This window comes from Heterodontus francisci, chromosome 28 (assembly GCF_036365525.1).
Source record: "Heterodontus francisci isolate sHetFra1 chromosome 28, sHetFra1.hap1, whole genome shotgun sequence".
NCBI classification, from domain to species: domain Eukaryota; kingdom Metazoa; phylum Chordata; class Chondrichthyes; order Heterodontiformes; family Heterodontidae; genus Heterodontus; species Heterodontus francisci.
Genome location: NC_090398.1, coordinates 16,195,552 through 16,218,317, shown reverse-complemented (window position 1 = coordinate 16,218,317; position 22,766 = coordinate 16,195,552). Strand labels below are relative to the sequence as shown.

Below are 22,766 nucleotides of genomic sequence, written 5' to 3'. Positions count from 1 at the left end.
CCAATCAGTCTACTCTAAACATCGGCAAGTGATGGATGTTGTCAGTGAATGTTTGATCAAGCGACACTTACTCAGCCAGAACCTGCTCACCGATGTTCTGTTTGCAATCTGCCAGTGCCACCTAGCTCCAGACCTCTTCAAAACCTTGGGGGCAAGCATAGAGTTGAATTCTAGAGGTGAGATCAGCGTGACTTCTTTTAACATCAATGCGACATTAATTTGAATGTGACAGCATGGAGCCTGAGCAAAATTAAAGTCAATGGGAATCATGGGAAAGCTCTCCACTCGCTGGAGGCATACCTAGCACACAGGATGATTGTTGTGGTTTTTGGAGGACCATTATCCGAGCCCAGGACCTGAGTAATTCCTCAACGTAGTTCCTAGGCCCAAGCATCCTTAGCTGTTCCATCCATGACATTCCCTCCAATAGTAGCTTAGAAGCAGAGATGTTCACTGATGATTGCAGAGTGTTGAAGAACATTCACTGTACATGCTCATAGGCAGCAAGACCTGGACAACATTCAGGTTTAGGCTGATAAATGGCAAGTAAGATTCTTGTCACACAATTGCAGGCAATGGCCATCTCCAACAGGAGAATATCTAACCATTTTCTCTTGACATTCAATGGTGTTACCGTTACTGAATCCCCCACTTTCTTCATCCTGGTGAGCACCATTGATCAGAAAGGTACCTGGACCAGCCACATATGAACTGCGGCTACAACAGTAGATCAAAGTCTGTGGTCCCACCTCCTCACTCTGCATTGCCGAGCAATATCTACAACACACGTCCAACACGTCTCCACTTGCTGGATGAGTGCAGCTCAAATACCACTCAAGAACCCAAACACCATCCAGGAAAAAGCAACAGATTTTGTTGGCAACCCATCCACCACCTTAAGCATTTGCACCATCCACAGGCAAACAGTGCCAGTACAGTGTAGCATCTCACCTATGGCTGCTTTGACAGCTCCTTCCAAACCCGCAACATCTACAAACGAGAAGGACAAGGGCAGCAGACACATGGGAACTCTAAAACCTTCAAGTTCCTTTCAAAGGCACAAACCATCCTGTCGTGTCACTATATCACTGTTCCTTCATTGTCGCTGAGCCTAAATTTTGTAACTCCATCCCTAAATGTACTGTGGGTCTAACTACAGAAAACAGACTGCAGTGTTTCAAGAGGGCAGATAATCACCACTTCTCAAATGTGCAATTCATGTTGGCCTTGCCAACGACGCTCACATCCCAAGAAAAAAAATGGAAATGTCTGATAAGGCTGAGGAAGTGGAGAGCTGGAGTAGGGTACGTTAACACACGTGTGGAAGCTTTCATAGATGATGTCGCCAGAGTGCAGCCTGCAGAGATGAAAAGAAGGGTGCAGTGTCAGAGGTCGGGGAAGATCAGGGGTGGGTTTGCTGCAATTTTGAAGGAGAGGCTGGCGATGTCGATGAGTGAGTACAAGGAATGATTTTAACTGAATGATATGAATTTTAAATTTAAGTTTTTGTGGGACTCAGAACCTATGTGGTTCAGTGAAGGTGAGGGTCATGGGACAGTGGGAGTTCCTGAGGGATGGACATGGACAGCAGAGATCTGCATCAGTGGGCATTGATGGAAGGTAGAGGTTGGATGGCTGGGCAGGAGTGAACTGGATGAATAGAGTTAGGAGGAGACACAGTTCTAATATTACTGGAGCCATTAACCAAAGTTGGATAATAAGGTGCATTAAATAACATAGAGAGGAATATCAGTGGGATACATTCGATATCCGCTCCCGAAGATCACCCCCAATAAGTTGGCTGAAATTCTGAATGTGACATTTAACTGCCCAATGTCAGAAACTCAAAGTTTATATTTCAACTAGGAAACTGCAGGAACAGAAAAACAGGTCTGACTGTGTCCCTGGCTTCAGTATACAAGGCGAAGAAATCAATAACATTCATAATTAAATTGTCAGAACTGAATATGGTCAGTACACTCATCTGTGAAAAGTGTAAGCACAGCTGCTCATTATCATGCGATAAGTGTTAATATTTTATGCGACTAAATGTTTCCATCTGAATCAAAGATGCTGATATAATATGTTTGTTCAAGTGAGTGTAACTAATGGCAATGATCAGGGGTATAAATGTGTCATTGGAGACCTATGCACTGTTTAAATGAGAACACTGGAGTGGATCAGCTCAGAGTACCTTCCGAAGCTTTGGCTTCCAGACCAGCAGACGTTGCTGCTGCTCACAGACATGGGACGTGCAGTATTCCATCAGATAGAAGAAATTTACTATCCTATTCTTGCAGCTGTTGGAGTTCCTGGTATGCCGTTACCTCATCCATTTATGGTAGAGAACAATGTTGACTGTGCTACTGTACTCGGTATTAATTCTCACTTTGTGGTTTACAAAGATGCCTGATCTGTTCCAGCCATTGAATAATGGGATGTACTCAGTGTCTTTAATTTCAGTCTTGCAGAAACAGCAATATTATAGTAATGATGCCCAACCCTGGTAATGCTGCTGTTCTTTTGTTTTCTGCACTGAATGTATTGGAATCTTGTGCCTCAGCTAAGAGCAGGAAACAGAAGATCATGAGCTGTTAAAAGATTTACGTTGTGAGACTGACCTGTCCTGGAATATCTTCATGAAGTCATGTTTCATGAATGATAATGGGACAGCTCAACAACTCTGTATTTCGAGGAGCAACAAAATGTCCTTCCTGCACATTGACATGGTTCAGTTATTTTTTGGTTATCCCTGTTATGGAATATTATTTCATTGTGCGTGCGACAGATACTGCATCAGATGCCTTTCAGATAAACTGAGTTTTCTGCTGACTCTTTCACATTTCCTTCTCTGTTTCACTGTGCATGAATTCATTGTCAATGTGCTACCTCTTAAAATGAAAATCATTGTTGCAAGGCATCAGTTTACATTGTATCTGTGGGAATCATGAGTTCTTCTATATATCTGTAGATGGGCGGCACAGTGGCGTAGTGGTTAACACCGCAGCCTCTCAACTCCAGCGACCAGCGTTCAATTCTGGGTACTGCCTGTGCGGAGTTTGCATGTTCTGCCTGTGACAGTGTGGGCTTTCGCCTGGGTGCTCCGGTTTCCTCCCACCGCCAAAGACGTACAGGTGATAGGTAAATTGGCCATTATAAATTGCCCCTAGTATAGGTAGGTGGTGGGGGAATTGAGATAACGTGGGGATCTGAGAGGGTAATGGGATTAATGTATGGTTAATATAAATGGGTGGTTGATGGTCGGCACAGACTCGGTGGGCCGAAGGGCCTGTTTCAGTGCTGTATCTATAAATATTTTTTTTTTAAATAATTGTAAGTTGATGGTGTTCGGTGAATTGAACAGTATTGCCATCTAGTGTTGTGCTTTATCCGTCCAGGAGGAGGAATTTCAATAATTATGAGATGTGCCTGGAAGAGGCTTTTGATTCTGTTTATTCTATGCATCATAGATGAAGAGAACAGTGTAGGTAAACTGGAGGAGATTTGTGTTACCTGTAGAGATATGCAAATCATCACAGAGACTTAATCATTGAACAACCTGGCAAAGGCAAAGGGTCGATTGACTATGGGCTAATGAACAGAATGCAAGCAATGGACTTTAGGATGACTGGGATGGGAAAGGATAACTAAGAGAGTAAGAGACAGTGAGTACAGATGCAGAGACGAGTGATGCAGATAAGATGGAGCAGGAAATGAGATGGGACTGAGATGAGGAGAAATTTCTTCACTGAGAGAGTGGGAAGCCTGTGGAATCCGCTACCACAGAAAGCAGTTGAGGCCAAAACATTGGATGTTTTCAAGAAGATGTTAGATATAGATCTTGGGTCGAATGGGATCAAAGGGTATGGGGCGAAAGTGGGAACAGGATACTGTGTTGGATAATCAGGTATGATCATAATGAATGGTGGAGAAGGCTCGAAGGACCGAATGGCCTACTCCTGCTCCTATTTTCTATGTTTTTACGAAAGCTGGAAGGAGATGGAGAAGGAATGTGAGAAGAGGAAGAGGATGTGGTGAGTGTAAAAAATATCCACAGAACGAACTGATGAAACTGACATTATATTTCTGATGAGGACATGCGATTTGAAAGTGTGATTAGGGTGTTTTCAGATTTTGAGTTTGTAATTGTACTGATTGGCTGTGTTTTGTTTCACTATCAGGTCCTCACGCTGTTCAGCTAGATGTTACTTTTTCCTACATCTGCTGCCAGAATATATTCTGAGTTTTATTCTTAATAATAAATGAAATAAGAATGGAATTTATGAAATAGGAGCAGGATGAGATCATTTTTCCCCACAAAACTGGTGTGTAATTGGTTACGATCATGGCTGATCTACAACCTCGACTGGAAATACCCACACAATGCAATTACCAATATAATTGGGCGGAGGGGGGGGGGGTGCGGGATTCAGAAAACAGATAACTATAAGCCTATAACCTTGATGTCTGTCGTCGGGAAGGTTCTTCGAGTCTGTCGTTAGAATCGATCTTTAAGGAGGTTGCAGCTGGACACTTGAAAAACTCAGGGTAAACACAAATAGACAGCATGGTTTTGTGAAAGGGAAATCGAGCTTAACCAATTTATGGGAGTTCTTCGAAGGAATAAAATGTGTTGTGGATAAAGGGGAGCCGATTATGTACTGTACTTTGAATTTCAGAAGGAAGACAAGGTGCCTCATAAAAGTTTATTGCACAAAGGAGGAGGTCATGGTGAAGGAGGTAACATATTAGTAAGGATGGAAGGTTAACTGGCTTGCAGAAAACGGAGAATATGCATAAATGGGCCCTTTTCTAATTGTCAGGATGTAGCGAGTGGAGTCCTGTAAGGATCTGTGCTTGGGCCTCACAGTTTTACAATTTATATCAATGACTTAGACGAGGGGAGCGATGGCATGTAGCTAAGTTTGCCGATGACACAAAGATAGGTCGGAATGGATGTTGTGAAGAAGACATATGGAGGTTGCAGACCGTTATAGATGGATTGAGTAAGATGAAGTATAATGTGGGAATATGCGAAGTAGTTCACTTTGGAAAGAAGAATAAAAACGCAGAGCATTACTGAAACGGAGAACAATTGCATAATTCTGAAGTGCACAGCGATCTAACTGTTCTGGTGCAGGAGACACAAAAAGTTAGTATGCATCTACAGCAGGTAATAGGAAGGCTAATGGAATTCTATCCTTCTTTACAAGAGGAATTGAAAATGAAAACAATGACGTTATGCTACAGTTATACATGGCATTGGTGAGACCACATCTCGATTATTGTGTGCAGTTTTGGTCTCCTTATTTAAAGAAGGATGCAAATGCATGGTTCAGTGGAGGTTTCCTAGATTGATACCGGGAATTTGCGGGTTGCTCTAATGAAGAAAGTCTGCCCCGACAGGGCTTGTTTTCACTGGAGTTTAGAAGAGGGACAGGAGACTTGATTTAAGTTCATAAGATCCTGAGCAGTCTAGGTGGATGTGGAGAGGATGTTTCCTCTTGTGGGTGAGTCAGAACTAGGGGACACTGTTTTAAAATTAGGGGTCGCCCTTTTAGGGACAAAGATGAGGAGAGTAATGTTTTTTGCTCTCAGACGGTTGTGCGACTTTGGAACTCTCTGCATCAGAATGTGGTGGAGGCGGGTTCATTGACTATGTTTAAGGAGAAGGTAGATAGATTATTGTTAGGCAAGGGATTCAAACCTTATCAGGGGTAGATGGGAGTGTGAAATTCGAAACCCAAACAGATCTGCCATGATCTTACTGACTGTTGGAGCAGGGCTCAGGGGTTGAATAGCCTACTTCTGCTGCCTATTCTGAAGTTTGTATGTTCGTGTCAATGTAAATTCTCTTAGATTTGAAAGATATATAGACCTCTATCTTGCATATTCACAATGACTGAATATCGACAACAATCAGTGGTAGACAATTTCAAAGATTCTCAAACTTCTGAGTGAAGAAATTTATCCTCATCTCAGAGCGAAATTTTGGACCCCTTATTCTGAAACTATGGCCCCTAGTTCTAGATTTTCCGCTCAGGGGAATCAGCCTCTCATCTACTCTGTCAAACCCTCTCAGAACCTTACATATTTCAGTCAGTTCTCCTCTCTTTCTTCTAAACTCTAGAGAATATAAAACCATTCGAATCAATCTGTCCTCAGACAGCAATCCTCTTAACCCAGTAATGTATCTCGTGAAGCATTTTGTTGCATCCCCCCAAGTCCATTATATCCTTCATCAGGTGGAAAGGTCAACACTGTAACCATTATTCCTGTGGCAGTCTTATCGTAACTTTGTTCAACTGCAGCATTTGAATGCCCATTGTGCAAGTTTATTAATCTATTCAGGTATTCTGCCGCCCTTTTCCTTTGTATTAACTGTGCTCGCAATTTGGATTTTATTGTATATTTTAAACTTGTGCTACGACATCCCGAGGTCCTGTCAATTAAGTGATTTGTGAATTAAGTTGGTTCCACTTTCAGTGCTTGTTGAATATCACTTCTCTAATTATTCAATCTAGGTAAATACCTTCAAGCTCTACTCGCTGTTTTCTGTATTTGTAGCCATCAACCTCTCCATTCTACTGTTCATCTCCTAGTTCCACCGGTTTTGAGATTACTCATGATTGGTTCACCGTCTCTTTGATTACTTTATCAAATCTCTCCACACTTTATTTATACCTTGAAGTTCAGCTTTTAATTTAACCATTATTGTTTGAGAGTTTAGTTCCTCCCCTCAGAGATCTATCTTCCTTCTTCAGTCTCTGAACCCTCATCCACTGGTTCATTCTGCCCGAGTGTCCCATAACACACGAGACTTCCTTCCTTCTGTGCTCACATCTACACTCCAGAAATCCATTTACAAGTCTGTACATGGCAGTCTGCCCCTGTCTGATCCAAAGCCCAGTAAATCCAAGTGATCCTTAAAATCACAGCGGATGACATCTTGTCTGACAGGCACCATGAGAATTTTGCGCCGCAGGTTTCCATCCAAAATCTCCTCCTGGTAGATTCTGAGGGCCCAATTTGGAATTGATTCATTTTGTTTCAATCACTAGCCATCCCCACTGGAACCTCACTATTTCTCACCATCTCTGGTCTGGGAATTAAAACCAGGGCAGGATCATGATCCTGATCACTGTGAAAGGACACTGTTGCAAATTGCAGATGTGTGAACCACGGGTCTAACATTGGGATATTCCACACTCACTTGGTGTCACTATCGGAGCCTATATGGGCCCTGGCTGTGATGCCTTTCTGTAGAAGATATGGGTAATTTTTTACTTCAATACTACTCACATCGCATCCTTTGCTTGTTTTTATTTTTATTTTTTTTTCTGATGACTATGCTGTCCAATTTCTATTTTAGCGTGAATTGGTAAATTTCATCAACTTTGCTTCAAATTTTTACCCCTCTTTCATCTTCGCATGGTCCGTCTCTGACATTTACCTTCCCTTCCTCTATTTCCCTAACTCTATTTCAGGGACTGGCAGCCCACCAACATCTACTACAATCCCACCAACGCCCACAACTATCTTGATTATACTTATTCACACACTTTTGCATAGACTCTGTTCCAATCTCCCTGTTTTCAGTTTCACCATCTCCATTTCATCTTTTCTAGCGATGCTACCTTCCACATCAGTGCTTTTGAAATGTCTTCGTTGTTCCTCGGCAGATGATTTCCCGCCATTGAATTTAACAGGGCCCTCAACCGTGTCCACTTCATTTCCTGCCTTATTGTCTTGACTCTTCCCTTCTTTGCCAGAACAACAATAAGGTTATGCTTGCACTCAGCATCGAGGTCACCAACCTTCACATTCTAGGCAACAACCTTCTGACAGTTTTCAATATCTTCCTAACTTTTTTTTTCAGATTTGCAGCGGTTTCAGTATTTTGCTTTTGCACCAATAACTCGGCCTGGATATTAACAGGGGTGAATGGCATAGGTGCAGAGCGGAGCTTTAGTTTCATAACTCCACAGACAGCCTCTTTTATCATTGAGATTAAACCCTCCCTGAAGTCAACCTGATTGACAAGCATGGTTCCTAAAAGACATGCTAAAGGAACATGCTTCCCCAGAGTTCTGAACTGGCTGTGTAGTCTGAAGCTGGGAGAGGAGTTCTGAGGTGGTAGGTGGTCCCATCAGGGGATGTCCGACCGAGAGGTGGTAGGGTCCAGTCCCCGGGGTGATGAGGTCCGATCCGTGGGGATGTAGTCAAATGTGGGGGAATGATGGGCTCTGTCCACGGGGAAGGTGGGTTGTGATCCTCGGGTAGGTAATCCAATCCCAGGCGTGGGGGAGGGGGCGTGGGGGGGGTTGCAGTTCCGATTCCAATCCCGAGTGTCTCTGTATGTATCGTGGGGTATTGGCGAGTAACACGGTTGGTCAAAGGTAACCCTGAAAAACAGATTATGTAAGAGACTTCCATCCTCAGTTAAAAATTTAAATTCCCAACCCACGTCCTGGGAACAGTTGGCTGCTCATCCCTTGTTCCAACTCCCTTAAACACGGAAAGGGTGGATCACTGGAAACACACCCTTTGCCTTTGCTCCATGACCTTCTTGTCAGCTATACTCTGTGACCCTCTGTCCTATCAACACTTTCCCTTTTGTTCTCATTAGTCCCACCCCTGCTTCATTTGCTTAAAACCTATTACATTTCCACCCTTTGCTAGTTTGCTTATTTACGGTTGAGGAAGCAAGGATCAGACAGGGCTCCAGAGGGTTACAAGGTAGCCAGGAAGGAACTGAAGAATGGACGTAGGAGAACTAGAAGGGGACATGAAAAAGTCTTGGCGGGTCTTAAGGGAAATCCCAAGGCGTTCTACACTTATGTGAGGAATAAAAGGATGGCCAGAGTGAAGGTAGGGCCGATCAGGGATAGTGGAGGGAACTTGTGCCTGGAGTCGGAGGATGTAGGGGAGGTCCGAAATGAATACTTTGCTTCAGTATTCACTAGTGAGAGGGACCTGGTCGTTTGTGAGGACAGTGTGGAACAGGCTGATATGCTCGAACAGGTTGATGTTAAGAGGGAGGATGTGCTGGAAATTTTGAAAGACATGAGGACAGATAAGTCCCCGGAGCCAGACGGGATATACCCAAAGATATTACGGGAAGCAAGGGAAGAGATTGCCGCGACTTTGGCGATGATCTTTGCGTCCTCAATGTCCACTGGAGTAGTACCAGATGATTGGATGGTGGCAAATGTTTTTCCCTTGTTCAAGAAAGGGAATAGGGATAACCCTGGAAATTATAGACCAGTCAGTCTTATGTCGGTAGTGGGCAAATTATTGGAGAGGATTCTGAGAGACAGGATTTATAATTATTGGAAAAGCATAGTTTGATTAGTGACAGTCAGCGTGGCGTTGTGAGGGGCAGGCCATGCCTCACAAGCCTTATTGAATTATTTGAAGATGTGACAAAACACGTTGATGAAGGAAGAGCAGTAGATGTGGTGTATATGGATTGTAGCAAGGCGTATGATAATGTTCCCCATGGTAGTCTCATTCAGAAAGTAAGGAGGCATGGGATACAGGGAAAGTTGGCTGTCTGGATACAGAATTGGCTGGCCCATAGAAGACAGAGGGTGGTAGTAGATGGAAAGTATTCAGCCTGTAGCTCGGTGACCAGTGGTGTTCCGCAGGGGACCTCTGTTCTTTGTGATTTTTATAAATGACTTGGATGTGTAAGTGGAAGGCTGGGTTAGCAAGTTTGCCGATGACACGATGGTTGCTGGAGTTGTGGATAGTGTGGAAGGCTGTTCTAGGTTGCAATGGAACATTGACAGGATGCAGAGCTGGGCTGAGAAGTGGCAGATGGAGTTCAACCTTCAAAAGTGTGAAGTGATTCATTTTGGAAGGTCGAATTTGAATGCAGAATACAGGCTTACAGACAGGATTCTTGGTAGTGTGGAGGAACAGAGGGGTCTTGGGGTCCATGTCCATAGATCGCTCAAAGTTGCCGCCCACGTTGGTAGGGTTGTTAAGAAAGCGTATGGTGTGTTGGCTTTGATTAACAGGGGGATTGAGTTTAAGAGCCGCGAGGTTATGCTGCAGCTCTATAAAGCCCTGGTTAGACCACACTTGTAATATTGTGTTCAGTTCTGGTCGCCTCATTATAGGAAGGAAGTGGAAGCTTTAGAGAGGGTGCAGAGGAGATTTACCAGGATGCTGCCTGAACTGGAGGGCATGTCCTACGAAGAAAGGTTGAAGGAGCTAGGGCTATTCTCATTGGAGCGAAGAAGGATGAGAGGTGACTTGATAGAGGTGTACACGATGATGAGAGGCATAGATAGAGTGGATAGCCAGAGACTTTTTCCCAGGGCGGAAAGGGCTATCACCAGGAGGCATAATTTTAAAGTGATTGGAGGAAGGTTTCGGGGAGATGTCAGAGGTAGGTTCTTTACACAGAGAGTGGCGGGTGCATGGAATGCACTGCCAGCGGTGGTAGTAGAAGCAGATACATTAGGGACATTTAAGCGACTCTTGGATAGGTACATGGATGATAGTAGTATGAAGGGTACGTAGGTAGTTTGATCTCAGAGTAGGTTAAAGGTTCGGACAACATCGAGGGCCGAAGGGCCTGTACTGTGCTGTACTGTTCTATGTTCTTTGTTCTAGTTCTGCTGAAAGGTCTCTTACCAGAAACGTTAATTCTGTTTCTCTCTCCGCGGATGCTGTCGGACCTGCTGAGTATTTCCAATATTTCAGTTTGTATTTCAGATTTCCAGCATCTGCTGTATTTTACTTTTATGTTAGTGGGTGGATAAAAATGTTGTTGGTGTCGGCGATGAGGTTTGTGTTTTTAATTTTAACCTATGACCAGTCCCCAACCCACCTGTTTATGGTGATAAATTCCTGCCCGTAATGTCTGGGTTAGACATGGAGAATGCTTGATCAGTAATTTCCCCTCTCTTTCCCTTTATCTTCCTTAAAGTTAATTTAGTGGCGATTGTGATCCTGTCGCAGGGAAAGTGTGGACTCTCCGCCTGCACGACTCGCTACCTGGTTGCCATGGCGATGGGGGATCTACTGGTCATTATAACTGGTGTCATACTATTCAAGATCAGTTATTATTACTTCCCTGGATCTTTCCTGGAAATCGCCCCTGTGTGCAGCGTTATTGCTGTCCTGAAACGTTCAGCCTCAGACTGTTCTGTCTGGTTCACCGTCACTTTCACTTTTGATCGATTTGTGGCAATTTGTTGCCAGAAGCTGAAAACAAAATATTGCACGAAACAAACTGCAGCTGTGGTGCTACTAACAACTTGTATTCTGCTGTGTTTAGAAAACATCCCTTACTACTTTGTATATAAACCTGCTAAGATAATTGACAATATAGCGTGGTTGTGTTATCCAAGTCAAAGCTATCGTACTGATCCTGGATGGGTGGGATTTGGTCAGTTTGATATGGTTTTAACCCCATTGCTCCCATTCACTTTAATTTTGTTCCTCAATGCTCTGACTGTCAGACACATTTTAGTGGCTAGTCGTGTCCGTAAGGGGCTGAAGGGTCAGAACAAGGGAGAGAAATGCAGTGACCCAGAGATGGAGAGCAGAAAGAAGTCTGCGATTTTACTCTTCACCATATCAGGAAGCTTCATACTTCTGTGGTTGGTATATGTTATACAATTCCTATGTTATATCATTGCAGGAAAAGATCCCAGGGATTACAAAGATTCAGAATATATATTCCTAGAAGTCGCATGGATGTTGTTGAATTTAAGTTGCTGCACAAACACATTTATTTATGGGGCAACTCAGTCCAAGTTCAGAGAACAGTTCAATAGCGCGGTGAAATATCCAATTACGCCATTTATTCAATTAATGAATAGACAAAACATCTGAGAGCAGCCCAGATGCGGGTCCCTCTGTTTCCAGTACATGAATTTAGTATTTATCCCGAATGGGCAAGAGGTGACCTGCAGGTTGAGGAGCCGATATACCACTGGCAGGTTGGGGAGGTGTGGGCAGGGAAAGGGGCGGGGGCACACAGGGGACACTGCAGCGGTGCCGGTTGGCAAGAGGTGACCAACAGCTGGATGCCCTGAAATACACTGGCTGTGTTGAGGGTGGGTTAACACAGGCCAAAAAACAGTGTGACAAATGATAAGGGGTAAATGACAGCTGGATGACGAGAAATGTATTGGCCCATTGGTGGGGGAGTCATGCACTGTGAAAAAGCATGCAACCGGTGACCTTTGAGCATGGGGAAGAAAGAGGGCAATGGAGAGCCGGAGTGCTCCCTGCAATACAGGAGAGAAACAGAAGACACAGTTTCTCTTCCATCTCCATTGGTTCAATTCTCAGCTCCTCACATCTGATCAAAAATAAATAAATGTTTTTTTTTCTAACAAAAGCGAACATGCTCCGGTTGCTGGAAATCTTCTTGTGTCAGTTGTTTATTACTTGCTTAATTTTTGGAGACACATATAGAGTCTGTCTCCCTTCCACTCTCCCACCCCTCACCCCCACCCCCAATCTGGTCATTGCGTCTGTCTCTCTGTCTCTCCCTCTCTCAAAGGTTTTGTTTCTAGCCAAATCTAACCGAGGAGCTAGGCAGAGAGGCATGACCCGGAGTGAGGATGTGGGGCTGAGCTCAGCATTGGAACTGAGAGCTTGGCAGCGGCTCGGATGCATGGGAAGACTATCTTCCTGGGTCCTATGTTAGCTGATATGGTTAATAGTTCCCTCTCATGATCTGTTCCTGTCTCCTTCAAATCATCTGGCATCACTCCCTCTGCTCAGAAAAAGAAGACGATTATCCCCACTGCCCTGGAAAACGTGTCTGTTCCCTCCCCAACCTCCCTTTCCTCTCTAAACACCTTGACCGTGTGGTCACTTTTCAAATCAGTGCCCATCTTACATGGAACACCATGTTGTAATTCCTGAAATCAGGTTTCCACTCCTGCCACAGTAACAAAATACACTGCAGTAATTAAATGTGCTTTATAAGTGTCCATCCCTAAGTTTTTGTAAGTTTGCACACAAACTAATAGGATACTGAGTGGGGAAAAGTAGACTGGTTGTGTTAGAGTGCATAACAATAAAAAGTATTACCGTCTGTGAAGTTTGCAATTCGGCTGGCTTCAGGCTGAATTCAGTGGTCCTGAGGATTTTAGTTTGAAGGTCTAGATAATTGGTTCAATAAGTCTTTGGATATCGTAGTAGAGCTCTTTTCCAACCATAAAGTCACACCGCTATATTTCCTGGAGAAAAAAAAAGACTGGATCATGATAATAGTGAAGCGGATGATTTCCTCCAACGGGGTTTCTGAGTGTAGCTGGACCATGCAAAGGTGGTCAGTCAACAAGAAGGACTTGAATGCTTTCCAACTGGAATGGAGAGAAAGAGTGTGAGAGAGAGATAGAGAGAGGAACCCCCACTTAGGGTCTGCTCATGTCAGAGTCCGGTTGCTTCTCCACTGCTGCAGAGAAGAAAAACAGCTTAAAACCACAGATGACGAGGGCCTTTTCACCTGAAAGTCACTCAATGATTCAAACGTAGCAGTGAGCAATATTTCTCGGCTTGCTGAAAAGAACAGGTAGTTCCTTTAAAATTGCTGGGTTTTGGTTCTTGTTAAGAAATGCAGACATTTGGTCTACCCCCTTAAAGCCTTTTGTAATGAATGTTACAAAGTAGCAGAGTTGGTGATCATCTTGATCTGCCAGCAGTTATCCCTTTTTAATATTCTTCCAAAAAGTATCAATCCAAATCTCCAGTCAATTGACAAAAGAAAATCACCATTGAACAAAACACATTGGAGTAACACCACCCCACCACGTGAAATAAAATGTGAGAACAGGAACATTTCACTATGAGGCCACACACTACACACACACTCATCAGTCTCACTGTCACAGCCATACTCTTTTTTTTCATATCTGGGATGTTTCCATGCTGAGCTAAAGCCTAGATAAAGCATCAGTTATCACATTTTTTCTCATCAATGTGGATAATCTTTAGGCTGTAAAGTTGCAGAAGCAGACACCAATGGGAAAAAAACATGCATTCTGGGTTTTGATTTTTATTATGCAGGTCAAAGGATTGTGGTCAGTATAAGCTACAGTCTCTCGATATCCATTTTGGATACATACCTCAACTTTCTGAGCGCCAGAAACAGTCTCAGGATGTCCTTCTCCACAGTAGTGTATCTCCTTTAATTTTTGTTTCCTTTTTTGGGGGACGGTATGCAACTGATATCTAAATGCCTAACTGACAGCACCTACCCCTAGATCGCTAGTATCCCATGCCAGTTTAAGTGGTTTGTTCAAGTTTTCAGCTCCCAGCACCGGTTCATTGGCTAAGATGGTTTTTAGCCTCTTAAAAGCAGTTTGGCATCTCCCTGACCACACTAGGTTTGCTTCTTTCTGTAGTAAGTCCGTCAGTGGGGCGGCTATAGTGCTGAAGTTTGGGACAACATGTGGTAAAACCCACTGACACTGAAAATGGCAATATTTCCCGTTTGGTCGTTGGGGCAGAATAATCTACCAGCACCTGTACCTTTCCTGCTCCAGGCAGGATTCGCATTTGACCCACAATATGTCCCAACTATGTCACTTGAGCTTCAGAAAACCATCTCTTTGTAAGTTTTACCACGAGGTCAGCCGACCATAACCTTTGGAAGAGGATTTCTAACTGATCTTAGTGGTCCCCCAGGTGTCACTGTACACGAAGTGATCATCCAGGCACACTGCACAGTTGGGTAGGCCAGCCAGTACCTGGATCATCAGCCTTTGGAAGGTGTTTGAGGCATTTATTAATCCAAAGCTCATCACCCGGCACTGGAAAACTCCATCTGGGGTGACAAAGGCTGATATCAATTCAGCTCGGGTGGTTAAGGGAACCTGACAGTACTCTTTCAACAAGTCTACTTTTGTTATGTAGGAGGTATTTTCTACTCTACCTAAACAGTCTTCCAGGCGGGGAATTCGGTAGCAATCAGCTCTCCTCACTGGATTAATCTTTCTGTAATCAATACAGTGCCTTGCTGCACCATCAGGTTTTGGTAGCAGCACAACTGGGGAACTGGAACTGCTCTGACCAAGCTCAGTCAAGTTGTACTAAAGCAAAAACTACATTTCCTCCCAAAACTGGGTCAGTTTCCTGGGATCTAGGTGATAAGGGATTTTGTTTTATGGGAGGTGGAAAACTAAGCGGGGTTGTGGTCTTCTCTCCTTCTTTGGGAAATCTCTTCTCTGCACGGAAATTCGCTTCTTTTATTCTGCAGACTTTTTTAGGGATGGAACAAAATGGGTCGATCTGGAGTTCTGTCTTTCAATTAATTATTTTAAACACGAACCAATTCAAAAGTGATGCCGGAACAGAAAGTCTACCTTCTGACCTGTCACTTCTCTGCACACATCTTCCTCAGTTACTAGGGTTTCTGGTCTTGGATCATGTGACTACCAGTAAATTTTGAAGTTAAAAAAATCCTTTCTGTGTTATCTTGATGATATTCTTGAAAAAAAAATTATCCAAAATTTCCTTATTTTGACTAAGAGGTCTCAAAAAATATGTTTTAAGAAAAACCAAAGCACTTTCATAAAAACGTGATAATGCATTGATATATGGCAATACATGGATGAATAGGTTTTAAAACATGGTTCTTAATCGCTGTATCATGATATTCACAATATTGTAGATGTTAAGTGCGGCAAATTGCTAAAGCGAAATGATCGTGATGAAATAAGCTTTCCATTTAACTTTACATATTCCAAACCCAACAAAATTGCTACAATTGGAAAGAATTAATAAGATATATTTGAAGTGTGATAAAGCAATATATCTAATGTCATTTAAGTATTTGAAGTAAAGCTGGTGTTATTTTCTGGTTTATTAGATAGGGAAATATGGTTCTTAATTTGTTGTTTCTTAAAGTAGTTTGACGTATACAGCAAGCTTATTGTGATAAAGCAATATTCCGAATATCATTTAGTTATTTGAAGTAGAGCTAGCGTTTATTTCCTGTTTATTAGATACGGAAATATGATTCTTAATTTGTTATTTCTTAAAGTATTTTGACTTATACTGCAAGATGACTATCGTCATACAAAGACTGGCCAAATTCTCTTTGTACGAAAGAAAAAGATAAAGGTTCATTTCATTGCAAGGGAGGCTGTGAATTCTTACTTAGGATAAGCACCTGCCTGAGAAATAGCATTGTCTGGATCAGGAAAACAGTCACTCTGCGAATTAGAAACAGAGTTGGCGTTAGGTTAATATGTTTGCCAACGTCAATCATTGTAACTGGGATCTGTAAATGTAAGGGCAGAATACAATCAAACCAACGTAGAACAAAGCATAATCAAAGACACATTTTAATGATGTATATCGTGTCAACATATGTTAATTGTCACGTAGAAGGGGTAAGGGAGGAATGATATAAAAATGGATATTTGAAAGGTTGTTTTGGAATGTGATTAATGCCTGGGCAATCTGTAGACCGAGTTCGGAAATGTAATGTGTTAGAGCTTTCCAGCTGTAACTGTCAAGGATTTGATTGTAGGTGCTGCTGTAAGTGTCTGCTTAATCTTTGCATGTTTATCACACCTGTGACATCTGGCGCTCAAAGTTGCAATCCCTATTGCGTTGGTCGATCAACATACAATAACTCACACATTTACTCTCCTCGAACAATGGGTTGAATTCTACAGCCCGGTCCTCACCACCCGACCTCGGGGGTCTTGGCGGTGCGGAGAGGGCAGCAAATACCTCTGGCAGAGGCCCACCATGGACCTCAAAGTTGGGAAGGCGCAGCCAAACATTACCACTGAGGTGATGCTTCGCAGCGGTGCTGCCGCCGCTCGGCAACGGTAGCAAAATTGACATATTTAACTGAACAAATTGATCACTTCCCCGCTCCCGCCATCCATCCCTGACCGATATTGGTGGCAGTGACCTGCACTCCGATGCTTTCAGATCCCCGTCCAGGGATGCGAGGTGGAACACTGGTGGGGAGGAGTTGCAGGTCCATTTTCAGTGTGTTGTGTAGCGAGTGGAGTTTAACTTATTTGCTTGGTATAGGGGACGCTGGGAAGAGGAAAAATTATGAACTTTTTGGGCATGTTTTGGAGGGCAGAGGGCAATTGATTGCATGGTTATTGGGGGTGGGAGAGGGGCAAATTAAATGTTTGTAAGTTTTTTGTTACCTCTTTCTTTAAGTATTTAAATTAAATGGATTGGCTCAAAGTCCTTTAAAAACGGGATCAGCGCCTGCTTAAAGGCTGCTGACGCCATTGCCGGGGATGGACCGCCAGCCCCTTCCACGTCATTGGTGAGGTGGTCCAACCCAGCCATTTAAGGGAGCCGCCACGTTTAATATCGTGATTTCGGCCGAAGACATGTAAAATGCAGCCAATATCGCTTAATCTACTTTAATACCCATTCATGTGGTCCCTTGTTAAAAGCTTTTCCATAGTCTATCTGCACTGCATCCAGCACACTTCTCCGTGCACCATGTCCATGAATTCCACAAAGAATTTTGTGAAGTTTGTCAAGCACGATAATTCCTTTTGAAGCATGTGTTGTTGCTATTAGGACTGCAGTGGCGACAACACACTGTCAATTCTGTCCCATCACTCCACATGTCGCAGCATATTATAAAACTTTCACACCCAATTGGAAAACAGCCAAATTAAACAATCTAGCAACCCCCAGAATGCAACAGACCAAACAAGGCATCTTTAGACAACAAATTGACTATTTATTAAAAACTATATCTTTAATACTATCCAGATAAAACCACGTCTAAGGACCTTATAAGTTCTTATTTTAAACTAATTACCCCATTAACACACATGCAATCTAAAATAACAGTAGTTAACCATTTATTTTAACTGGTGCTTTTAAAATTAGCTGTCTCTTAATAATAAATAAAATAAGTAAGTCGTTGTGGATAATGTTCCTGGTGGATGAGGCATGCTTATGTGGAAATTGTCTTAGGCCACTTTAAGTCTGCACGTAGATTTGATGCAGTAGTCGATTCTTATTAGGCATTCAACTGTTTGGCTGCAGTAGGCATCAACAGTTCCTTCAGGATACAAACGGTTTATTGAAAAAAAGGTTTTTCTTCTTTATTAGGGCATTAACAGGGCCTGTAAGGCCTTGTAGACTGTAAGCTGAGACAAAATAAACAGTTCCTTTTTCTTCAGTACGCCTTGCTGGTGAGTTTGCTTCAAAGCGGTTTTTGCCACTTTCACACAATGCCAAGTGGAAACATTACCAGATGACCTCTCCTTCTCCTGCTGTTGCCCCGGGCAACACAATGCAGATGCTGATGCACTGTGCCTTCTAACTTCAAGAACTTTATTTCCTTTAAAGATGCACTGTGTTAACAGAGTATTAAGGTCACACACTGCATTTAATCCGAGGAGGGCAATAATTACAATTCCATGACAACTCTGCCTTTAACAAAATGAAACGCTATTCCCGATATGTGTTTGATTACAATGCAAAACAAGATAGAAACTGGGAAAAGCATTGACATTTTTTTTCACATTCATGCACCATTCACTCTCCTTACCATTTACAGCATATACTTTGTCCCATCGCCATCCATATGCATTAACATGGTTACATTCTTGACAAAAGCGTCGGCAATAACAATGTTTTCCCCGAAATATGTACAATTTTGAAAATGACAAGTCGCCAACAATAAACTCCATCCAAACATTTGACATTTTTTTGTAAAGGTTGTCTCATTCAGCTCATTGCAACCTTCTGAACATAATCTCTTAGTGGTTGCATGTTTTCCTTCCAAGTGTTCTTATTGTCCATCACCTCAGCTAGGATAACTGCACAGATAGGATCACTGGTCACTGCTGTGTTCACTAATCTCTGAGAAGTTTCTGGAGTACCCAGTAACCTGTGTACATCACTTGATACTGAAGAACGTAACCCGTCCAGTGTAAGACAAACTGATGTTTCCTTATCTTATGGTGTCAAAGGAATTTGACAGTATCTTTTCAACACCTTTGTCTCGGTAAGACACAGTGGTGCTGGCCGACCCACCAGGTTTATGCATCTAGACCACCGCCGAATTCCAGCTGCTCTGACTAGGCTCAACTGAGCTGCCTTCCCTCGGCATTGGATCTTTGCTTTTACTTGGCACTGTCTGTCTGGACCGAAGCAGCAAGGATTGCGTTTTCAAGGAAGACCGCAATTGTTGACAACGCGATCGGCAGGTAGCGCTGTTCTGGCACATGCGCAAATACATCATGTGCCACGAAAACGTCACAGCTTGCGACTGTCGCAGCTGCCAGGACTAAAGATGGCGCTGCTCAAAGAATCACAGAGATGAAACCTGACAAACACGTGGCAGAATACAATGGCCGGAGTGAGAGAGTGGAGTGGGCCGGGGAGACCAGCGGTCGCGGGGCGGGGCGGGGGAAAGAGGGTGACGGTGACGGGGGGGAAGGGGGGGAGAAAAAGAGGGGAGGGAGAAAAAGAGGGGAGGGGGAAAAGAGGGGGGAAGAGGGGGGAAAGGAAAAAGGGGGAAAGAGGGGGAGGGGAAAAGGGAGGGGGAGGGGGAAGGGGGAAGGGAGGGGGAAGGGCGGGAAGGGAGGGGGAGGGAAGGGGGGAGGGGGAAGGGAGGGGGAAGGGGGATGGGAGGGGGAAGGGAGGGGGAAGGTGGGAAGAGAAGGGGGAAAAGGGGGGGGAAAAGGGGGGAAGGGAGGGGGAGGGGGAGGGAGAGGGAGGAGGGAGGGGGAAGGAGGGAGGGGCAAGGAGGGAGGGGTAAAGAAGTGGGGAGGGGGAGAGCTGGGGGAAGTGGGGAGGAGGGAGGAAGGGGAGAGAGTGGGGGGGGAGCAGCGGAACGGAAGGGGAGTGCCTTTTTCTGTGCATGCGCCATAAACACAACAGCAAAAGACTTAGTGGCCAGTCCCTGGACCCGGTGACACCAAGGTCTTCGCACGCTCGCTCCCCACAGCTCTCTATGGCCTCTCGCTTCCGGCCCTCTCCATTCAGCCATTCCCTCCAGCTGAGGATGCCCAATCCAGTTGCTTTATCCCCTACCCAGTTGCTTTCTCCCCTACTTCTCCACAGTACTTCAGGCATTGCAACTCTCTGGTCCCTGCATTTTGCATGCTCCCTCTCCCCACCCCTCCCCGCTCTCCCCACCCCTCCCTCCCCCTCCTCACCCACCCCTCTATCCCCCCTTCATCCACCCCCCTCTGCCCCCCTACCTCCACCCCTCCACCGCCCCCCTACCTCCACCCCTCCACCATAGTTGAATATCTGAAGTGCAGTTGCAAAGTCGGGGAAATAGCATGCAAAACAAAACCTCAACAATTCTGGGTTTAATTATTGAAAAGTTTTATTAAGTTCATTAAGCATCCGAGGAACTGCTGTGCATGGATACATGAGTGTTGTGTCCAGCATTCCCGTTAGACAGACAGGCCGAGTCTCTGCTATGCACAGCTAAAGAGAATGTTCCTGGAGAGCTTAGTGGTGAATGAATGCTTGGAGTCTATTCTTGGTGAATGTTCCCCAAGTGCATCCCAATGTGCATTCCCAATTCATCCATGAATGCAATGTTCCTTTCCACATCGTGACGAGCTCCGCAGCATGATCCAGTTGCCTTCGTTGCTTGAATACTGACCGTAAGTCTCGAGGCTGGTTTTCTCGACGGCATGTTTTACATGAAAAGAAAAAAAGCAAATCAGAGTCAGAGCTTGCCTCCCTCCATCCACTGAAATTACTGTTGTGCACACCTTTTTAAGTTCTGCAGTGAAGGCACCAATTGATAACGTCGCTAATGAAACACTTATTACCCATCTCAGATGCAGGAATCAGCACATCCTTGCGTCATCTCCTGCACTGCCTCCTTTGCTGGAATGCCGTCCTTAAGTGTCAAGGATTGTTTTCTCAAGGGCACATTTTACAAGAAAGGAAATAATGAAAGAACATCAGTGTCAGAGCTTCCCTCCCTCCAATGAAATTACTGTTGCGCATGCTTTATGCTCTGCAGTATAGGCCAATGAATCACTTAGTACCCACCTCGGCTGTAGGAGTCAGGATGATGTAACTGCCCCTATCTCGTGATGGTTCAATGCTGCTCTCAGGGAAAACATGAATGCTGTGAGGGTGCTGGAAAAAGACGCACATTTCTTTTGGACTATGAACATAAAGCAGGCCATTTAGCCCAGCTGTTCCCTGCTAGTGGTTATGCTACTCATGTGTCTTCCCATCCATTCCCATTTAATCCTGTCTACTACTATCAGCATCATCTTCCATTTCTTTCACTCTTATCTACCTTTGCCTTAAAGCAACACTGAGGATGGAGAATGGTGTGGCTGCACTCCCACCTCACCAGTTGTGTACGCAGCAAGAGCATTCACATTTGTGCTACCACTGGACACGGCATGCTTGGTTCTTTTAGTGCTCAGTCTCTTCTTGCTGAATGTTCCCCAAGTGCTTGACCCCTTTGGACGCCTTCTCTGCTTGACATTCAGCAGCTGGCAATTGCGGAGTCTCAATAGGCTCTGCATGGTTGTTTCAAGGGCGGATGGGGAAACATGTGACTGAGTGTCCATGTGCACTGCTCGGATGGGTGCAGGAACAGGAGGCTGTGTAACTGAGCAGCAAGGAGGGGGTACCGCAGGTGGGGGAAGTGGAGCTTTGAACAGGCAGGCGTATGTATGGTCCATCAGATCATTAGGCCAGGGGGTGAAACGTTCAGGATCCAGGGAATGTGGCACGCGACTGATGTCCAGCGCGTGGCCACCTCCATCCGAAGGTGCTTCCGGGCAATTGTTGGGCATAGTAAATGGCTCCATCTCATCAGCCAGTCCTTGTTGCCAGCGGAGAATCTGTCACCGCAGCCAGTCCAGTTTCCTCATGAATGATGCCGTTCCACTCTGCAGAACGGCCTGTTCTCATGTTTACTGCTGAAGTCGTCAGAACTCTCGAACTCCTGGGTTGTGAAGGTGGCAAGGAACTGCTCTGTGGAATCTACTGACGTTGCCATGATCGAATTTTGAAGTTCAGGAAGGCTATTAAGGGACCACACGGGAAACATGAGATGAGATAGGAAATACAGAATGCACTCCATTGAAACGTTACAAAAACGGAAGTGAACGTTTAGATGGAAGGTTGTTCGCTGGACTGCAGCACATGTACTGCCTGCACACAGCAACTCACAACAGGGACTGGAGCACATGCGGTGCCCCAGACAATTTAAATGTTTTCAAAGCAACTTACAAAGGCAGAGCAACTTACCTTGGAACAATCTCCTCTGTCTAATAAAAATGAAGCAAATCTCCAAAACGACTAAATAATTCAGAGAAAATGCCCGACGAAACCTCTCCTCCTTCCACTTTCAAAAACTCGCGTCAAAGCTTTGACGCATGCGCAGAGGCGAACCTGGCGCGTTGCCCGAGGAAGACGACGTTACTAGATGATGTCATCTGCGCATGCGCAAAGCGGTCCTGGCAAGCCGAACCGCAGCGCATGCGCAGAGAGCACGAGACCGTGTGCAAATGTGCGCACCGCGGCGCAGCCTGATGACGTCAGCGCTGCCAAGCGTTGTCATGAATCACTTTGTGGTAAAAATGGGTGGTTGATGGTCGGCACAGACTCGGTGGGCCGAAAGGCCTGTTTCAGTGCTGTTTCTCTAAAACTAAAAGAAGTAAGGAGCGTGGCACTGCCAACTCTGTCAGTATAGTGTTCCAAGCGAGGAATTGTGCAGGAGTCTGCTTTTGTTACTGCATTAACCTTTCGATAACACAGACTATCCCATCAGCAATGACTCAGCAGTTCCA

General features: G+C 44.5%; 1 protein-coding gene across 1 annotated transcript; it reads left to right on the top strand.

Annotated features, from left to right (window-relative positions):
• The first annotated feature begins 5,158 nt into the window (after positions 1-5,158).
• LOC137385235 (probable G-protein coupled receptor 139) lies at positions 5,159-11,853 on the top strand. Its single transcript, XM_068060220.1, has 4 exons — positions 5,159-5,173; positions 7,373-7,381; positions 8,683-8,767; positions 10,943-11,853. Exons 1-4 carry the CDS (start codon positions 5,159-5,161, stop codon positions 11,851-11,853), a joined length of 1,020 nt encoding a protein of 339 aa, XP_067916321.1.
• The last annotated feature ends 10,913 nt before the right edge of the window (positions 11,854-22,766 follow it).